At 53.8% G+C, this 16,296-nt stretch overlaps 1 protein-coding gene across 3 annotated transcripts in view; it reads left to right on the top strand.

Moving 5' to 3' along the window:
- The first annotated feature begins 201 nt into the window (after window positions 1-201).
- trrap (transformation/transcription domain-associated protein) overlaps window positions 202-16,296 on the top strand; it is a 53,750-nt gene continuing 37,655 nt past the window's right edge. The window contains exons 1-30 of one of the 3 annotated variants that reach the window (XM_067244291.1): window positions 202-353; window positions 703-752; window positions 902-1,012; window positions 1,139-1,243; window positions 1,464-1,547; window positions 1,653-1,709; window positions 1,819-1,944; window positions 2,187-2,264; window positions 2,447-2,535; window positions 3,043-3,139; window positions 3,324-3,462; window positions 3,571-3,649; window positions 4,191-4,425; window positions 4,634-4,967; window positions 5,061-5,158; window positions 5,326-5,706; window positions 5,849-6,014; window positions 6,633-6,889; window positions 7,027-7,227; window positions 8,254-8,405; window positions 11,170-11,369; window positions 11,614-11,831; window positions 12,462-12,659; window positions 12,840-13,100; window positions 13,359-13,520; window positions 13,702-13,798; window positions 13,964-14,085; window positions 14,739-14,909; window positions 15,060-15,128; window positions 16,131-16,151. In XM_067244291.1, the coding sequence (XP_067100392.1) occupies window positions 233-353; window positions 703-752; window positions 902-1,012; window positions 1,139-1,243; window positions 1,464-1,547; window positions 1,653-1,709; window positions 1,819-1,944; window positions 2,187-2,264; window positions 2,447-2,535; window positions 3,043-3,139; window positions 3,324-3,462; window positions 3,571-3,649; window positions 4,191-4,425; window positions 4,634-4,967; window positions 5,061-5,158; window positions 5,326-5,706; window positions 5,849-6,014; window positions 6,633-6,889; window positions 7,027-7,227; window positions 8,254-8,405; window positions 11,170-11,369; window positions 11,614-11,831; window positions 12,462-12,659; window positions 12,840-13,100; window positions 13,359-13,520; window positions 13,702-13,798; window positions 13,964-14,085; window positions 14,739-14,909; window positions 15,060-15,128; window positions 16,131-16,151 (4,479 nt within the window). In that variant the 5' untranslated portion in view covers window positions 202-232. Of the gene's footprint in view, window positions 354-702; window positions 753-901; window positions 1,013-1,138; window positions 1,244-1,463; window positions 1,548-1,652; window positions 1,710-1,818; window positions 1,945-2,186; window positions 2,265-2,446; window positions 2,536-3,042; window positions 3,140-3,323; window positions 3,463-3,570; window positions 3,650-4,190; window positions 4,426-4,633; window positions 4,968-5,060; window positions 5,159-5,319; window positions 5,707-5,848; window positions 6,015-6,632; window positions 6,890-7,026; window positions 7,228-8,253; window positions 8,406-11,169; window positions 11,370-11,613; window positions 11,832-12,461; window positions 12,660-12,839; window positions 13,101-13,358; window positions 13,521-13,701; window positions 13,799-13,963; window positions 14,086-14,738; window positions 14,910-15,059; window positions 15,129-16,130; window positions 16,152-16,296 lie in introns of all 3 variants that reach the window. The other 2 variants (XM_067244290.1, XM_067244292.1) reach the window with 2 other exon arrangements.

Here is a 16,296-nt window from a genome sequence, read left to right as displayed (position 1 = left end):
CTTCTAGTACCCACAATAAACTCGACTAAAGTTAATTCTTGAACTTTTAATCATCTTATTTTTATCTATTAATCACCAAATTCAACAATTCGAAACCCAGAAGAACACACACACTCATGTCACCTGTTATAAGTATTCAATGTTTCTCATCTGGTCTCTCCTTTCTCCAGCTCACATGAGTTCTCAGTGATCCTAGAGCAGACGTTTGTCTGCCCCCCAGCCCAAGCTCCACATGGCTCTCCCCGCCGGCACCATGGCCTTCGTGCCAGCCCCCAGCCCCACAGTGGTGGACCAGACCACCCTCATGAAGAAGTACTTGCAGTTTGTAGCTGCCCTCACGGACAACAACACCCGTGAGTAAAGTACATAAATTGAACATAAAGATGTGTTAAATAGTGGTACACCTGCACAGCGAAAAAATATTCAGTTCATATGAGGGACTGCTATAGATGGCTATTATCAGCAGGGGCGATGTGATGAGAGCGATTTACTTTAGTCCAGCAGCAGGTACGTGTGTGTGAGTGAGTGCAAGGCTGAGTGAGTGAGTGAGTGTCTGTTATGTACCTCTAACAATCTGGGCGCTGAAAGTCAAACTGATAAGATCTGAGTGCCCCTGCTGAGATTAGTTCGATGTTGTGTGTAATGAGGCTGCGGTCTGTATCCATATCTAATGTTTGTGCTCTTTCCCATAACTTCCTCCAGCTGATGAGACCAAGCTCAAAATGATGCAGGAGGTCAGCGAGAACTTTGAGGTGAGTTTGAATTGCATGTTTCAAATGTGAAAACACGCCGTATCAGCTTTAATCTGAAGATTGGTCATTTCCTTGCAGTCATTACCGTAAGGAGCTACGCATGTTCCAAGGTTGTGTAGTGATTGTTTGTGTGGGTTTGTGTCTTCTAGAATGTGACATCATCTCCTCAGTACTCCACCTTCCTAGAACACATCATTCCTCGCTTCTTGACATTTCTCCAGGATGGAGAGGTTCAGTTCCTGCAGGAGAAACCCACACAGGTACCTCAGCCCAGCTCTAACTCACACAAGCAATCCGCTCCAAACCTAACCCACACACCAGACGCTCAGATGAGCCCTTGATCCTAGCATTGCTGCTCTTGAGTGTCTGAACTGTTGTTGTTGCAGCAACTGAGGAAGTTGGTCCTGGAGATCATACACCGTATCCCCACCAACGAACACCTGCGGCCGCACACCAAGAACATCCTGTCTGTCATGTTCCGCTTCCTGGAGGTACGGGGCAGCTTGCCAAGCAGCAACCTCCAATCACACTCTGCACAGAAAACCCCACACCCCTCCTGTTATATATGCATGATGTATTCTAAATTGAACTGCTGCTGGCAAAGGCCTATCATGGTTTCAGAGATGCATCAGTACGACTGATGCAGGATTTGTAACAGGCCTGGACTGGAACTGTTGCGTTAATCGATTCTGTCTCCTCTCCGTGTCCCAGATCGAGAGCGAGGAGAACGTGCTGATCTGCCTGCGCATCATCATCGAGCTGCACAAGCAGTTCAGGCCCCAGATCTCCCAGGAGGTGAGAACTTGTGTGGCCTGCTCTCTCGTATGCTTCCATATTGTCCATCATCCTCCTTTAAATGTCCCCATGCAGAGTCGATGATTCGTTCCTCTTTTGCCCTAGATTCACCACTTCCTGGACTTTGTGAAGCAGATCTACAAAGAGCTGCCCAAAGTGGTGGTAAGGTGGCGTTCATGGTAGAGCTCAACTTGGTGGGAAGTCTACGGATGTGTTCTTCTGCACTTTAGTTTTTTCCCCCATTCGGTTTCCTTCTCGTCCCTCCGCCCAGGCACGTTACTTTGAGAACCCGCAGGTGATAGCGGAGAACACGGTTCCCTCCCCAGAGATGGTGGGCATGATCACCTCTGTCCTGGTCAAGACGGCCCCCGAGAGAGAGGACAGCGAGACACGCACGGTAGGACCCCACGTCTGCATACCAACCCATTGTAATGCTGTCTACAACCACTGAAGGGCACTGGTGTACTATTCCAGCACTGACACATGTTTCTTTGGATGGGGAGGGACAGTTAATTCAAGTATATGCTGCACAATATAATACGTAGATCTGTCTGGCCATGAAAGACATGGATAACATTTTGCTGTGTTATGCTGTTGTAAGTGACAGTTTATGAACACTGTAATGACTGTCTTCTCCAGCACACCATCATTCCCAGGGGTTCTCTGTCGCTCAAGGTGCTAGCGGAGCTTCCCATCATAGTGGTGCTCATGTACCAGGTGATACAAACACACTCACACGCGGCCTGCAACTGTTATGTACTCATTCATAAAACCCTTCCAATGAATGGACCTACTTTGTGACGTAGGGGTCACTGTGCTGCTAACTCAAGTTCTCAACTTTGATGAATTCAGACATGCTTGCAGGGTTTGAAATGTTTTTTTTTTTCTGTTATTGCCAGCTCTACAAGCTGAACATCCACAATGTGGTGTCAGAGTTTGTCCCTCTCATCATGAACACCATAATGCTGCAGGTGTCCCCACAAGCAAGGTTAGACCTGTGTGTGTGTGTGTTGGCCCCAGGGTGTGCTTGTTTTTATTTTAGATTCCCTTCCAGTCAGTTTCGTTTAAGTCTTAACAAACTTGGATTTTTACTTGTGAGAGCATGGATTTGCAGCAATGTTAGTCGATAATGTCTGTCAGACTTTTCTCTTTCCCAAACCAGTGTTAAATGCACTTTTGAAACTTTTAATTCCGACAGTGTACACACCTAACTAAAACTAGCCTTTAAACCTACAGCATACAAAACCAAATGTATTGTGGAGCTCAAGCAATTTAGCTCTGTGTTTTAGCAGTCTAGCTGAAATTGAGGACTAACAAAAAGAAACAACCAAATGTCTGTGTAGAATTACAATTCTGTCCCTGATTGTAGACACTAATGATCACTGCCAGGTTTCTATAATTACTTGATTATCACGAAAACATGAGAAATTGGCTGGAGACAATTTAGGGAAAAAAATACACTGTATTTTAATATTATCTGGGGTTTCTTCCACAGGCAACACAAGCTGTACAACAAGGAGCTCTATGCCGACTTCATCGCTGCTCAGATTAAGACCCTGTCCTTTCTGGCCTACATCATCCGCATTTACCAGGTACACACAGACGAGACAGAATATTCTGCTCTTCTATTCACTCTTAAGATGTGTAGTTCTTCATACGTGTTTCACTAGCAATGATGAATAATCCTAACTGGGTAGCTGCTGTGGTATGAACGTAAGATGCTATGTGCAACTACATTGGGGTGTGTGTGTGTGTGTGTGTGTGTGTGTCTTCCAGGACCTGGTAGGGAAGTATTCCCAGCAGATGGTGAAGGGCATGCTGCAGTTGCTGTCTAACTGCCCGTCCGAGACGGCTCACCTGCGCAAAGAACTCCTCATCGCCGCCAAACACATCCTCACCACTGACCTGCGCAGCCGTACGTGCACACGCACGCGCACACGCACGCACTCAGACGCCACGTCTTAAACTAGTGCTGACAATCTGGTCATTTTTGTTTTATGGATGAAATGTTTTTGGTTTACAGAGTTCATCCCGTGCATGGATAAACTTTTTGACGAGTCTATACTAATCGGCTCTGGCTACACTGCCCGGGAGACACTGAGGTGAGTGTGTGTGTGTGTGTTTTTGTGTGTGTGTGGTTGTTTGCGTCTGCAAGTGAAGGGCTAAGTGATTGTATCTGTATGTAGAATACTAATGCAGCCTTAAATCTCTAAAGTGTTCAGGGAGACTAGGGCACGGCGGAACTCTGACTGCCTGTCACCCAACCCCCTCCACCCCCTCACCCAGGAGCTTTGTGTGTGTCACCCTGTCGACTCTCTTCAACACATGCTGTCATATCTCATTAGCCCACCTGTGAAACGAGACAGGCCAATAGGACCTGGCAGCGTTATTAGTGTCAGTGTCAGTTAGTGGTCTCCCCCTTCAATTAGTTTTATTCCCTCTCTTCTGTGGGTCACAGCCCACTGAGCCTACATCAGCGACGTCACAGTCGTCTGAGTTGGGACGTTGTGGGTGTGTCGTTTGGAATGTTTCCATGCATGTGGCACTTACGCCAAGCCCATGAGAACTCCCATCTTCCCTTTACCCCTCCCCCTTATTCACCTGACCCCCCTGTCCCCCTGTCCTAACCTCTCCCCCCCACAGACCTCTGGCCTACAGCACCCTGGCTGACCTGGTGCACCATGTGCGTCAGAACCTGCCCCTGACGGACCTGTCCCTGGCCGTGCAGCTGTTTGCCAAGAACATCGACGACGAGTCGCTGCCCAGCAGCATCCAGACCATGTCCTGCAAGCTGCTGCTCAACCTGGTGGACTGCATCCGCTCCAAGAGCGAGCAGGAGAACGGCAACGGGCGGGACATCCTGATGAGGATGCTGGAGGTAGACAAGTAGGAGAGGAGGGAGGGAGAGAAGAGGGAGGGAGAGAAGAGGGAGGGAGGGAAGGAAGGAAGTAGGGAGGGAGATAAGAGGGAGGGAGAGAAGAGGGAGGGAGAGAAGAGGGAGGGATGGAGGGTTAAGGTCACATTTTGTGGCACGTTGTATGTGTCAGTGTGTCGGACCATATCCATGTCGTGCTTCGCTCCCCCAGGTGTTTGTCCTGAAGTTCCACACCATCGCCCGCTACCAGCTCGTCACCATCTTCAAGAAGTGCAAGCCCCAGTCAGAGATGGGCGTGGTGGACCCGGTGGCATTGCCTGGCGTCCCGGCCACGCCCACCCCGACCCCCGTCCCCGCCCTGCCCCCCCCGGTCCCCCCCACGCCCGTCACCCCTGCTCCTCCCCCCACCGCTGCCCTCGACCGGGCCGGGGAGAAGGAGGACAAGCAGACCTTCCTGGTGTCTGACTGCCGCAGCCTGGTCAAGACCCTGGTCTGTGGGGTGAAGACCATCACCTGGGGGATCACCTCCTGCAAGGCTCCTGGAGGTGAGAGCATCCAGTACTTGTGCAAAAAAATCTTAAATTACTTGGACGATAGGACCAAGCTGTAACTGGTGCCTGTGTGTTCCTGTGTTCCAGAGGCCCAGTTCATTCCCAACAAGCAGCTGCAACCTAAAGAGACTCAGATCTACATCAAGCTGGTGAAGTATGCCATGCAAGCCCTGGACATCTACCAGGTATGGTCAGACAGTTGCTAACAAGTTTAAAACTGAATATGATATTGTATAAAGGGGATGTATTTTATACAGGACAGACTAGCTGTCCAGGCTTTAACTGGTTACTGGGGGGGAGTAACAGGTTACCAGGGTATAACAGTGCCCGCCCCCCTCCTGGTCAGGTACAGGTTGCCAACAACCAGCAGACGTACATCAGAGTGGCCAACTGTCAGACTGTGAGGATGAAGGAGGAGAAGGAGGTGCTGGAGCACTTTGCTGGAGTCTTCACCATGATGAACCCCCTCACCTTCAAGGAGATCTTCCAGACCACTGTCCCCTACATGGTGGAGAGGATCTCCAAGAACTATGCTTTGCAGATTGTAGCCAACTCGTTCCTGGCCAACTTGTCGACGTCGGCCCTGTTTGCCACCATCCTGGTGGAGTATCTCCTGGAGAGGCTTCCGGAGATGGGCTCCAACGTGGAGCTCTCCAACCTCTACCTCAAACTCTTCAAGCTCGTCTTCGGCTCCGTCTCCCTGTTTGCGGCCGAAAACGAACAGATGCTCAAGGTGTGAGGGTGGAATCCATTCCTCTGGTGTTCAAGCGTCTTGTGTGGGATTCTTAACAATTTCTCCCGCTAAATGATCTTAAGCTGGTAGGTTTTCTGTTGTTGGCAAGTTTCGCTGACCTTGTGTCTTCTTCTCACCTCAGCCCCACCTCCACAAGATAGTCAACAGCTCGATGGAACTGGCTCAATCAGCCAAGGAGCCTTACAACTACTTCCTGCTTCTCCGGGCTCTCTTCCGTTCGATTGGTGGTGGCAGCCACGACCTGCTGTACCAGGAGTTCCTGCCCCTCCTGCCCAACCTGCTGCAAGGTAGGTTACAGCGCACGGCCATTTTTTAGATGCCTCAACCGTCTGTTAACTCATCCAATCTTCCCTGTTGTCTCATCACGCAACCTTCCACCGCGTTCTACCGCATCCCCTTCTCTCCCCCACCCTCCTTCTCTCTCCCACCCCCCTTTCCTCCTTCTCTCCCACCCCCCTTTCCTCCTTCTCTCCCACCCCCCTTTCCTCCTTCTCTCCCACCCCCCTTTCCTCCTTCTCTCCCACCCCCCTGCTCCCCTTCTCTCCCACCCCCCTGCTCCCCTTCTCTCCCACCCCCCTGCTCCCCTTCTCTCCCACCCCCCTTTCCTCCTTCTCTCCCACCCCCCTTTCCTCCTTCTCTCCCACCCCCCTGCTCCCCTTCTCTCCCACCCCCCTTTCCTCCTTCTCTCCCACCCCCCTGCTCCCCTTCTCTCCCACCCCCCTGCTCCCCTTCTCTCCCACCCCCCTTTCCTCCTTCTCTCCCACCCCCCTGCTCCCCTTCTCTCCCACCCCCCTGCTCCCCTTCTCTCCCACCCCCCTTTCCTCCTTCTCTCCCACCCCCCTTTCCTCCTTCTCTCCCACCCCCCTTTCCCCCTTCTCTCCCACCCCCCTGCTCCCCTTCCCCAGGCCTGAACATGCTCCAGAGCGGCCTTCACAAGCAGCACATGAAGGACCTGTTTGTGGAGCTGTGTCTGACGGTGCCCGTGCGCCTCAGCTCCCTGCTGCCCTACCTGCCCATGCTGATGGACCCGCTGGTGTCCGCCCTGAACGGCTCCCAGACCCTGGTCAGCCAGGGCCTCCGGACGCTGGAGCTGTGTGTGGATAACCTGCAGCCCGACTTCCTCTATGACCACATTCAGCCAGTCAGGGCCGAGCTCATGCAGGTGAGAGCAGCCCCGATGCCGCACACAAATAACTCGCACACAGGCTGTGGAAGCTGAGCAGGCTCAGATAGGTGACACCTGAATACTCATGACACACACCTGCTTACCCGTCCCTTCAAAACCCCTCCTCGCCCCAGGCCCTGTGGCGGACCCTGCGTAACCCGGCGGAGACCATCTCCCACGTGGCGTACCGCGTCCTGGGGAAGTTCGGGGGCAGTAACAGGAAGATGCTGAAGGAGTCCCAGCGGCTGCAGTACGTGGTGACAGAGGTGCAGGGCCCCAGCATCAAGGCGGAGTTCACAGACTGCAAGGCCTCCATCCAGCTACCCATGGAGAAGGTACAAGTCTGTGTGTGTGTGTGTGTTTGTGGTTCGCACAGAGAGATAGGGAGGGGTGATAAATGATGCGAAGAGGAGGCTGGTATTTTCTTCAGCTAATTAAATGAAACATCAGGTGATAATGTAGAATATCCTAAGCCCTCCCTCCATTCCCATCTCCCCCCCATTCCTCCTCTCCATCCATCCTTTATTATCACCGCTAGGCTCTCCACGATGGCAGTATTCTCCTGCTAATGGCTAATCCCTCTCTTTCCAGTAGCGTTAATACAGGCACCATATACACACAAACACACACAAACACACACACACCACTACCACCCCTTTAATTATGTTGGAGTTCCAAGATGGACTAGACTGACTCTCCTCTCAGACTCTTCTGTCTGTTTGCTGTTTCGGGCTCTTTTTTGGCTCTATGGCTGAATGAGACTTCATGGTGTTAAAATGTATTCCAAAGGATTATGCATTTTTTTTCTTCATTTTCTCTGTCCCTTTTGTATATTGCTTTCCAGGCTATCTCTGTACCCGCCCTCTGTTCCACGTTTCCCGGAACCCAGGGTTCTTTTCAAAGGGCAAAAGCAAATCCCCATTTTTCTTTTCATCCCCCTATAACAAATCCTTTTATTAGTGCCAAATGGCTCGTTGATCTGTTAGGTTTGTGTCGGCAGCGTGGTCTGTGGGGCTGACGGGTCTACGATTCAATTATGTAATCTCCTCGCTTCTCCTCTCCTCCTCATCCCTGTCTCACCCTTTCCTGTGCGCGCTCTCCTCCTCCCTCTCTCTCTCTTCTCTGAGTGGCATTAATGAGTTCATTTTCTGCCTCTTAAGCGCCTGGCCGCTTCGACGTGTCAGCTCATAATCTGGCAGTTATAATGGCCTCCTCTACTCCCTCCCCCCTTCCCTCCTGGGGTCGCATTTGCCACAAAACTGTTAACTTTCCCGCAGCAGAAGAACATGCCTATAGAACTGTATGGAATGTAGCCTTGCAGCTGTGTAGTGTTGACCCCCGTGCCCTGGTGTAATCCCCAGGCCATAGAGACGGCTCTGGACTGTCTGAAGAGCGCCAACACGGAGCCCTACTACAGACGGCAGGCCTGGGAGGTCATCAAGTGCTTCCTGGTGGCCATGACCAGCCTGGATGACAACAAGCACGCCCTCTACCAGCTCCTGGCCCACCCCAAGTAAGGCACACACACACACACAGTCCTTTACTTGACCCGACCAGACCGTAGACCTTTCCGTCTGCCCCCAACCCCACCCTTCACTCTCTCCCTCTCTCCACTCACTCTGTCTCCTCTCCCTCCGCCTGGCTGCCACATGCTGCTTCATCAGCTTTGTCTGGTGTGTCAGATCAGCTAATTACTCACACATGCAGGCCTGTCTGCAGGGGAGAGAGAGAGAGAGAGAGATAGATAGAGAGAGTGTGGGGGTGGGGGGTGAAGGCAGGGTGGCTTGCATTACCATCATTGATCCTCAGGCAGGGGCTAATTGACTTTATGCTGTCTGTTTACACTTCGCTTTGCCCCCCCGCTCCACACACACACACACACACACACAAACTCACACTCAAGCTCAGATAATGAAGTGTGTCAGTTATGATCGCAGAGGCTGTGCCTCCTGCCCGATCCTGTCAGACATCTTGATTCATGAAGACCTCTCTGGTTTCAGTGTTTTTCCACCCTCTCTGTCAGCTTCAACTCTTTTCCCTCCCCTTTCTCTCGCTCTCTCTCGCTCTCTCTCTTCTTTTATTGTCTTGTTCTCTGTCATTCTTCATCGTAATCTCTACTTTTTGTCTTTTGTTCTCTTTCACACCCGCTCTCTTGCGTTCTCCTTGTCTGGAGGGTCACACAGGGATAGGGCTTGTCTGGAGGGTCACACAGGGATAGGGCTTGTCTGGAGGGTCACACAGGGATAGGGCTTGTCTGGAGGGTCACACAGGGATAGGGCTTGTCTGGAGGGTCACACAGGGATAGGGCTTGTCTGGAGGGTCACACAGGGATAGGGCTTGTCTGGAGGGTCACACAGGGATAGGGCTTGTCTGGAGGGTCACACAGGGATAGGGCTTGTCTGGAGGGTCACACAGGGATAGGGCTTGTCTGGAGGGTCACACAGGGATAGGGCTTGTCTGGAGGGTCACACAGGGATAGGGCTTGTCTGGAGGGTCACACAGGGATAGGGCTTGTCTGGAGGGTCACACAGGGATAGGGCTTGTCTGGAGGGTCACACAGGGATAGGGCTTGTCTGGAGGGTCACACAGGGATAGGGCTTGTCTGGAGGGTCACACAGGGATAGGGCTTGTCTGGAGGGTCACACAGGGATAGGGCTTGTCTGGAGGGTCACACAGGGATAGGGCTTGTCTGGAGGGTCACACAGGGATAGGGCTTGTCTGGAGGGTCACACAGGGATAGGGCTTGGCAGGGAAGGTGAACGTTGCTTGATGTTGCCAAATGCCAGGAGAATAGAGTACCAAGAAAGTGTCCGCCTGCCTGGGTCGTCCAGACACGCACCCCTCCTCTGTGTGAACCCCACATCTACCCAACTCCATAGCACCCTTCTCTCCCACCCCTCCTCTGTGTGAACCCCACATCTACCCAACTCCATAGCACCCTTCTCTCCCACCCCTCCTCTGTGTGAACCCCACATCTACCCAACTCCATAGCACCCTTCTCTCCCACCCCTCCTCTGTGTGAACCCCACATCTACCCAACTCCATAGCACCCTTCTCTCCCACCCCTCCTCTGTGTGAACCCCACATCTACCCAACTCCATAGCACCCTTCTCTCCCACCCCTCCTCTGTGTGAACCCCACATCTACCCAACTCCATAGCACCCTTCTCTCCCACCCCTCCTCTGTGTGAACCCCACATCTACCCAACTCCATAGCACCCTTCTCTCCCACCCCTCCTCTGTGTGAACCCCACATCTACCCAACTCCATAGCACCCTTCTCTCCCACCCCTCCTCTGTGTGAACCCCACATCTACCCAACTCCATAGCACCCTTCTCTCCCACCCCTCCTCTGTGTGAACCCCACATCTACCCAACTCCATAGCACCCTTCTCTCCCACCCCTCCTCTGTGTGAACCCCACATCTACCCAACTCCATAGCACCCTTCTCTCCCACCCCTCCTCTGTGTGAACCCCACATCTACCCAACTCCATAGCACCCTTCTCTCCCACCCCTCCTCTGTGTGAACCCCACATCTACCCAACTCCATAGCACCCTTCTCTCCCACCCCTCCTCTGTGTGAACCCCACATCTACCCAACTCCATAGCACCCTTCTCTCCCACCCCTCCTCTGTGTGAACCCCACATCTACCCAACTCCATAGCACCCTTCTCTCCCACCTCTCCTCTGTGTGAACCCCACATCTACCCAACTCCATAGCACCCTTCTCTCCCACCTCTCCTCTCATCCACACAGCCTTCCTCTCTAGCCCTCATCACCCCCCCCCCCCTCCCCTCCCCCTCTTTCGTTCTATACCTAATTGCCCTCCTTTTCTCCACAACAACCCTGCCCCCTCCTCTCTTGCGATAATGGCATGGTGTGATCCATCAGGGCTGGGCCTGTCAGGTGGCATTCTAAAACCCAAGCTGAAGCATGGAGCTCTCCCACACCACACGCTGATCAGCCCTCTGTGAGCCTCCCGTGAGCCATGCATGGAGGAGGGGGAGATGGAGACAGACAGGCAGGGTGGCAGGCAGATACAAGGCAGTAGGCAGGCCACCACAAAGGCTAGGTGTCTCTCTCCACTCTACCCTTCCAAAGCGGCGCCACAGGAAACAAGATATTTCCAACTGTCAGTTACCACTTCAGACCCCAACCAAAGACAACACCAGGCTCATCTGTCCCAGGCATGATTAATGACTGTTTTAATGTCACAGAATGCTAATTTTCTCGTTTGTCTGCCTGTTCTTCTCTGTGTGTGTGTGTGTGGTGACGCAGTTTCACTGACAAGTGGATCCCCAGTGTGATCATCTCGCACCGCTACAAGGCCCAGGACACGCCGGCCAGGAGGACGTTTGAGCAGGCGCTGACTGGGGCCTTCATGTCGGCCGTCATCAAGGACCTGCGGCCCAGCGCGCTGCCCTTCGTGGCCAGCCTCATCCGCCACTACACCATGGTGGCCGTGGCCCAGCAGTGTGGTAAGGCACACCACACATCTGCTACTCTTTTCTTCAGCTCTCTTCTCTTTGGATCGCCAACCCCCTTTTCTTTTCTTTTTTTTGCACACTCCTGATATTGCCTTCAAGTTTGTCACATGCACACAAGTTCTTGGTAATTAAGTGATTTTTCCAGGCTTTCCCCAACAATGTGCAGTGAAATAAAATACACAAAATGTAGCATTTTCTCTTTCTCTGTCCCTCCCTCCTTCCGCTCCACCCCCAGGTCCGTTCCTGTTGCCGTGCTACCAGCTGGGCAGCCAACCAAGCACTGCCATGTTCCACAGCGAGGAAAACGGCTCCAAGGGCATGGACCCACTGGTCCTGATCGACGCCATCGCTATCTGCATGGCCTACGAGGAGAAGGAGCTGTGCAAGATCGGAGAGGTGGCCCTGGCGGTCATCTTCGACGTGGCCAGCATCATCCTGGGCTCCAAGGAGAGGGTGAGAGAGAGACTGGGGGAGAGAGAGACTGGGGGAGAGAGACAGGGTGGAGGGGAGAGAGACAGGGTGGAGGGGAGAGAGACTGGGTGGAGAGAGACTGGGGGAAGGGGGAGAGACTGGGTGGTGGGGGGAGAGAGACTGGGGGAGGGGGGGAGAGAGACTGGGTGGAGGGGGGAGAGACTGGGGGAGGGGGGAGAGAGACTGGGTGGAGGGGGGAGAGACTGGGTGGTGGGGGGAGAGAGACTGGGGGAGGGGGGAGAGAGACTGGGGGGAGGGGGGAGAGAGACTGGGTGGAGGGGGGAGATATTGGGGAAGGATATGAGGGATGGGTGCAGCCACTGTATTCAATAGGACATGGCATCGCTACAAGACTGCAGTGTTTATGCTACCAAGACACAATAAAATAAAGGTGAAATAAAGACACAGTTTACAGACTATCTATGCGCAAATTTTCCATATTGATCGATTACCTTCCTGGCCTTCTATAGCTCAGCAATTTAGGAAAGTTTCGAAAGGTTTGTAAGACCTTCAATGTCCTGTTGAAGTAAATGGAGGACATTCATTGAAGTTGGGGCATTGTCTGTGAAAGTTTTCTGATGACACTTTCTCATTGTCCCTCCCCCCCCCCAGGCCTGCCAGCTCCCTCTCTTCTCCTACATCGTGGAGCGCCTGTGCGCGTGCTGCTACGAGCAGGCGTGGTACGCCAAGCTGGGGGGCGTGGTCTCCATCAAGTTCCTCATGGAGCGCCTGCCGCTCATCTGGGTGCTGCAGAACCAGCTGACCTTCCTCAAGGCCCTCCTCTTCGTCATGATGGACCTCACAGGAGAGGTAGTGGACCTTCTCTCCACGGTCCTGCTCCTGGATCCGATGGTGGAGCAATAGATTCTAAAGAACAACCAACATTCTCATATTTGTTTTCTCGTTTGTCTTGTGTGTGTGTGCGTGCGCATTTCTCATACCATGGCATGTTCTCCACCCACCGAAACTGTCCCCCCCCCCCCCCTCCAGGTGTCCAACGGAGCGGTCGCCATGGCGAAAACCACGCTGGAGCAGCTGCTGGTGCGCTGCGCCACGCCCCTGAAGGAGGAGGAGCGCAGCGAGGAGCTGCTGGCCGCCCAGGACAAGTCCTTCCACATGGTGACCCACGACCTGGTGCGCGAGGTCACCTCCCCCAACTCCACCGTCCGCAAGCAGGCCATGCACTCCCTGCAGGTGCTGGCCCAGGTCACCGGGAAGAGCGTCACCATCATCATGGAGCCCCACAAGGAGGTGGGCGTGGGGGGACAGGACTGCGGGAGGGGGGTCGTCAGGGGCAATAGTGGGGGTCGTCAGGGGTTACCAGCTGGCTTGATCAGGGGCACTAGCAAGGATCTTCAGGGGGCCCTCATGGGACACCGTAGCGTAGAGTCTTGAACAGACTCTACTTCTCTGTACGTTCTGAAGGATGTCTGAGTTGTCAGGAGGTGGTGGTCTTCTGGAGCAGGCTGAGGGTCATGCCGTGTCCCTCACAGCCGCTGTCCTCCTCAGGTGTTACAAGACATGGTGCCCCCCAAGAAGCACCTGCTGCGCCACCAGCCGGCCAACGCCCAGATCGGCCTGATGGAGGGCAACACCTTCTGCACCACGCTGCAGCCTCGCCTCTTCACCATGGACCTCAGCGTCATGGAGCACAAGGTCTTCTACACGGAGGTGAGAGGGCAGGGAGATGGTGTGCTGTCGTATCTCTGTAGCATACTGAAGATGCTATAGGGAGATGGGAAAATATATCAAGCGTTTTGGAAGCAGCTTTAGGTGGTTGTCCATGTGGATGGTTGGTCTTGCTGCAGTGTGTAGAAGGTGTGTGCTGTTCTCTGACCATGCTTGTGCTCAGCTGCTGAACCTGTGTGAGGCGGAGGACGCTGCTCTGATGAAGCTGCCCTGCTACAAGAGCCTGCCCTCCCTGGTGCCCCTGCGCATCGCTGCCCTCAGTGAGTACATGGGACATGTAGTTCCCACCCCTATTCACTAGACTACAACCAAGCCCACTCATGGGACTGCAAATCATGGGACCTCCTCCAAACTCATTTGGAGCAGACACTGAAGTGTCCCGTGTGTTCGTGTGCGTGTGTGTGTGTGTGTGTGTGTGTGTGAAGATGCCCTGGCAGCCTGTAACTACCTTCCCCAGTCGAGGGAGAAGATCATTGCTGCTCTGTTCAAAGCCCTCAACTCCACCAACAGTGAACTGCAGGAGGCCGGGGAGGCATGCATGAGGAAGGTCTGTATACACACACACACACACACACACACCAACATACACGCCCTCCCTCTCGTCGTGTCTCCTTTAGGGCTTTGTCCTCTTCACATCCCTGTTTTATTTCCCTTTTCCTCTCATCCCTCAGTTCTTATAACAACTTTCTCCTATTTCGGTAGACTCCCCTCCATCCATTTTCTCCACAGTGACCTCTCCCTCTCCGCCGGGGCTTCATTCCTCCGTGTCCTTCTTCTCCTCCCATCTGCCCCTCTGCGCCGCTGTCTCCCGCTCCATTTCTCCACCTCTCCTCCCCCCCCTCATCTTTTCTTCTCGGCCGGGCTAACACTAATGAGCGTTGCCAGCCGGAGATCGATACAGGATGGAGTGTTTGTTCGCTGAGCTGAGAGGAAAATGAATGTGGCGGCCATGCATCATCCCTTCTTGTACGTGCGCGTGTCCTAATTGCAGAGGCCCCTCGGCCGAGCCCTTCAGGCTCGCCGCCCCGGAGCCCTGAAGACGTGCAGATGTAGAATCCTCCACCCCTGATGTCATCATTGTAGAATAAGTGGGGGACGCACACTTTCTGCACATTTGGTTGGTATGGAGGAACTAATGTGTGTGTCTGTGTCTGTGTGTGTGTGTGTGTGTGTGTGTGTGTGTGTGTGTGTGTGTCTCAGTTCCTGGAAGGGGCCACCATCGAGGTGGACCAGATCCACACCCACATGCGCCCCCTGCTGATGATGCTGGGCGACTACCGCAGCCTGACGCTCAACGTGGTCAACAGGCTCACCTCTGTCACGCGCCTCTTCCCCAACTCCTTCAACGACAAGTTCTGTGACCAGATGATGGTGAGGTTGACCGGGGGGACAGACGCACAGGGCTGTCTGTGGTCCTTATCTGATGTTGACCGCTGGCGCTGGGAAGGTGGCTCTGAAAGAAGCGACTCACTCAGTCTTTCTTTCTCTGTATCTCTCTGTGTGTCTCTCTCTCTTTCTCAGCAACACCTGAGGAAGTGGATGGAGGTTGTAGTGATAACCCACAAAGGAGGCCAGCGTAGCGATGGCAGTGTGAGTATACACACACACACACACACACACACGCAGAGAGAGCTCGGTCAATAGAACTGTCTGCTGGCACTAGGGTGTAAAGTGCTCTGTGCACATCTACACTATCACACTGTACCCACTGACACCTCAGGAGCCCTGAAGAGGGGGCAGAGTATCCCCTGTACACACACACCTTCCCCCAACACACACACAACACCTACCCACAACACAAAGTCTCCAGCCCCCCCCCCCACACAGCGTTGTGGCCTCTCCCAGATGAGAAGAGTGGCCATATTACAATCAATGATTAATTAGGCGCCTGGTTGTCGCGGCGCTGCCTCCCCTGTTATCTCCCGGACAGATAACCTTGGTAGACGGGAGGGAAAAGGTGAGGCCGCCTGCCTGCCCGGCCCGGCCCTCCTTCCCTCCCACTGAAATAGCCTCCATTCTTTTCCTCCCCCAACCTTTCTTCTCTGCTCAGACGCAGGGAGCTAATGAGATGTAAATTGGCCCCCTCTGTTCCTGCCCCCCCCCCCCCCCCCCCCCCCCCCCCCCCCCCGCCAGAGCACAGTGACAGCCGGGTCCCGGGACGACAATGAGAGCAGGGTCACCGGGTCATTGGCTGAGGGGGGAGGGAGGGGGAGGTAGAAGGGTGGATGGAAAGAAGGGATGGGGGTAGGGTCACGGGGGAGAAGAGATGGGGTTGGAGGAGGAGTGACTGACTTGGGGGGGGTGGGCGGAGATGGAGATGGAGGGAAGTTATAGGGCAGGCAGACGCCCGGCTCGGTTTTGATCCTGAGGAAACAGAGGCAGTTTTCCTTTCCCCAAACCCGAGCCCCCCCCCTCTCACTGAAGCAAATGTCAAACCCATGAGTCTTTATTTTTAACTGTGCCATTTGAAACGTCACAGTAACCTTCGCACCCACCTGTTCATCTCACACACACCTGACACACACACACACCTGACTCACACACGCGCTGCTTTGCTGACTCTGTCCCCGTTGTTTCCCGTTTCCGGCACAGCCTGCATTGGAGGGCGTGGAGGTGAGACTGGGCCTGGGGTGGCGCCCCCTAGCGGTGACGCTACATCACTGCTGTTGTGGTTGAACCGTAGTTGAACCGTTGTGGTGGTGGTGGTAGCAGTAGTGGTGGTTGGTGGTGGAGTCACCCTGTCATTCTTCTGTGTCTT

Source organism: Osmerus mordax, chromosome 10 (assembly GCF_038355195.1).
Source record: "Osmerus mordax isolate fOsmMor3 chromosome 10, fOsmMor3.pri, whole genome shotgun sequence".
NCBI lineage: Eukaryota > Metazoa > Chordata > Actinopteri > Osmeriformes > Osmeridae > Osmerus > Osmerus mordax.
This window is presented reverse-complemented; position numbering and strand designations above follow the sequence as displayed.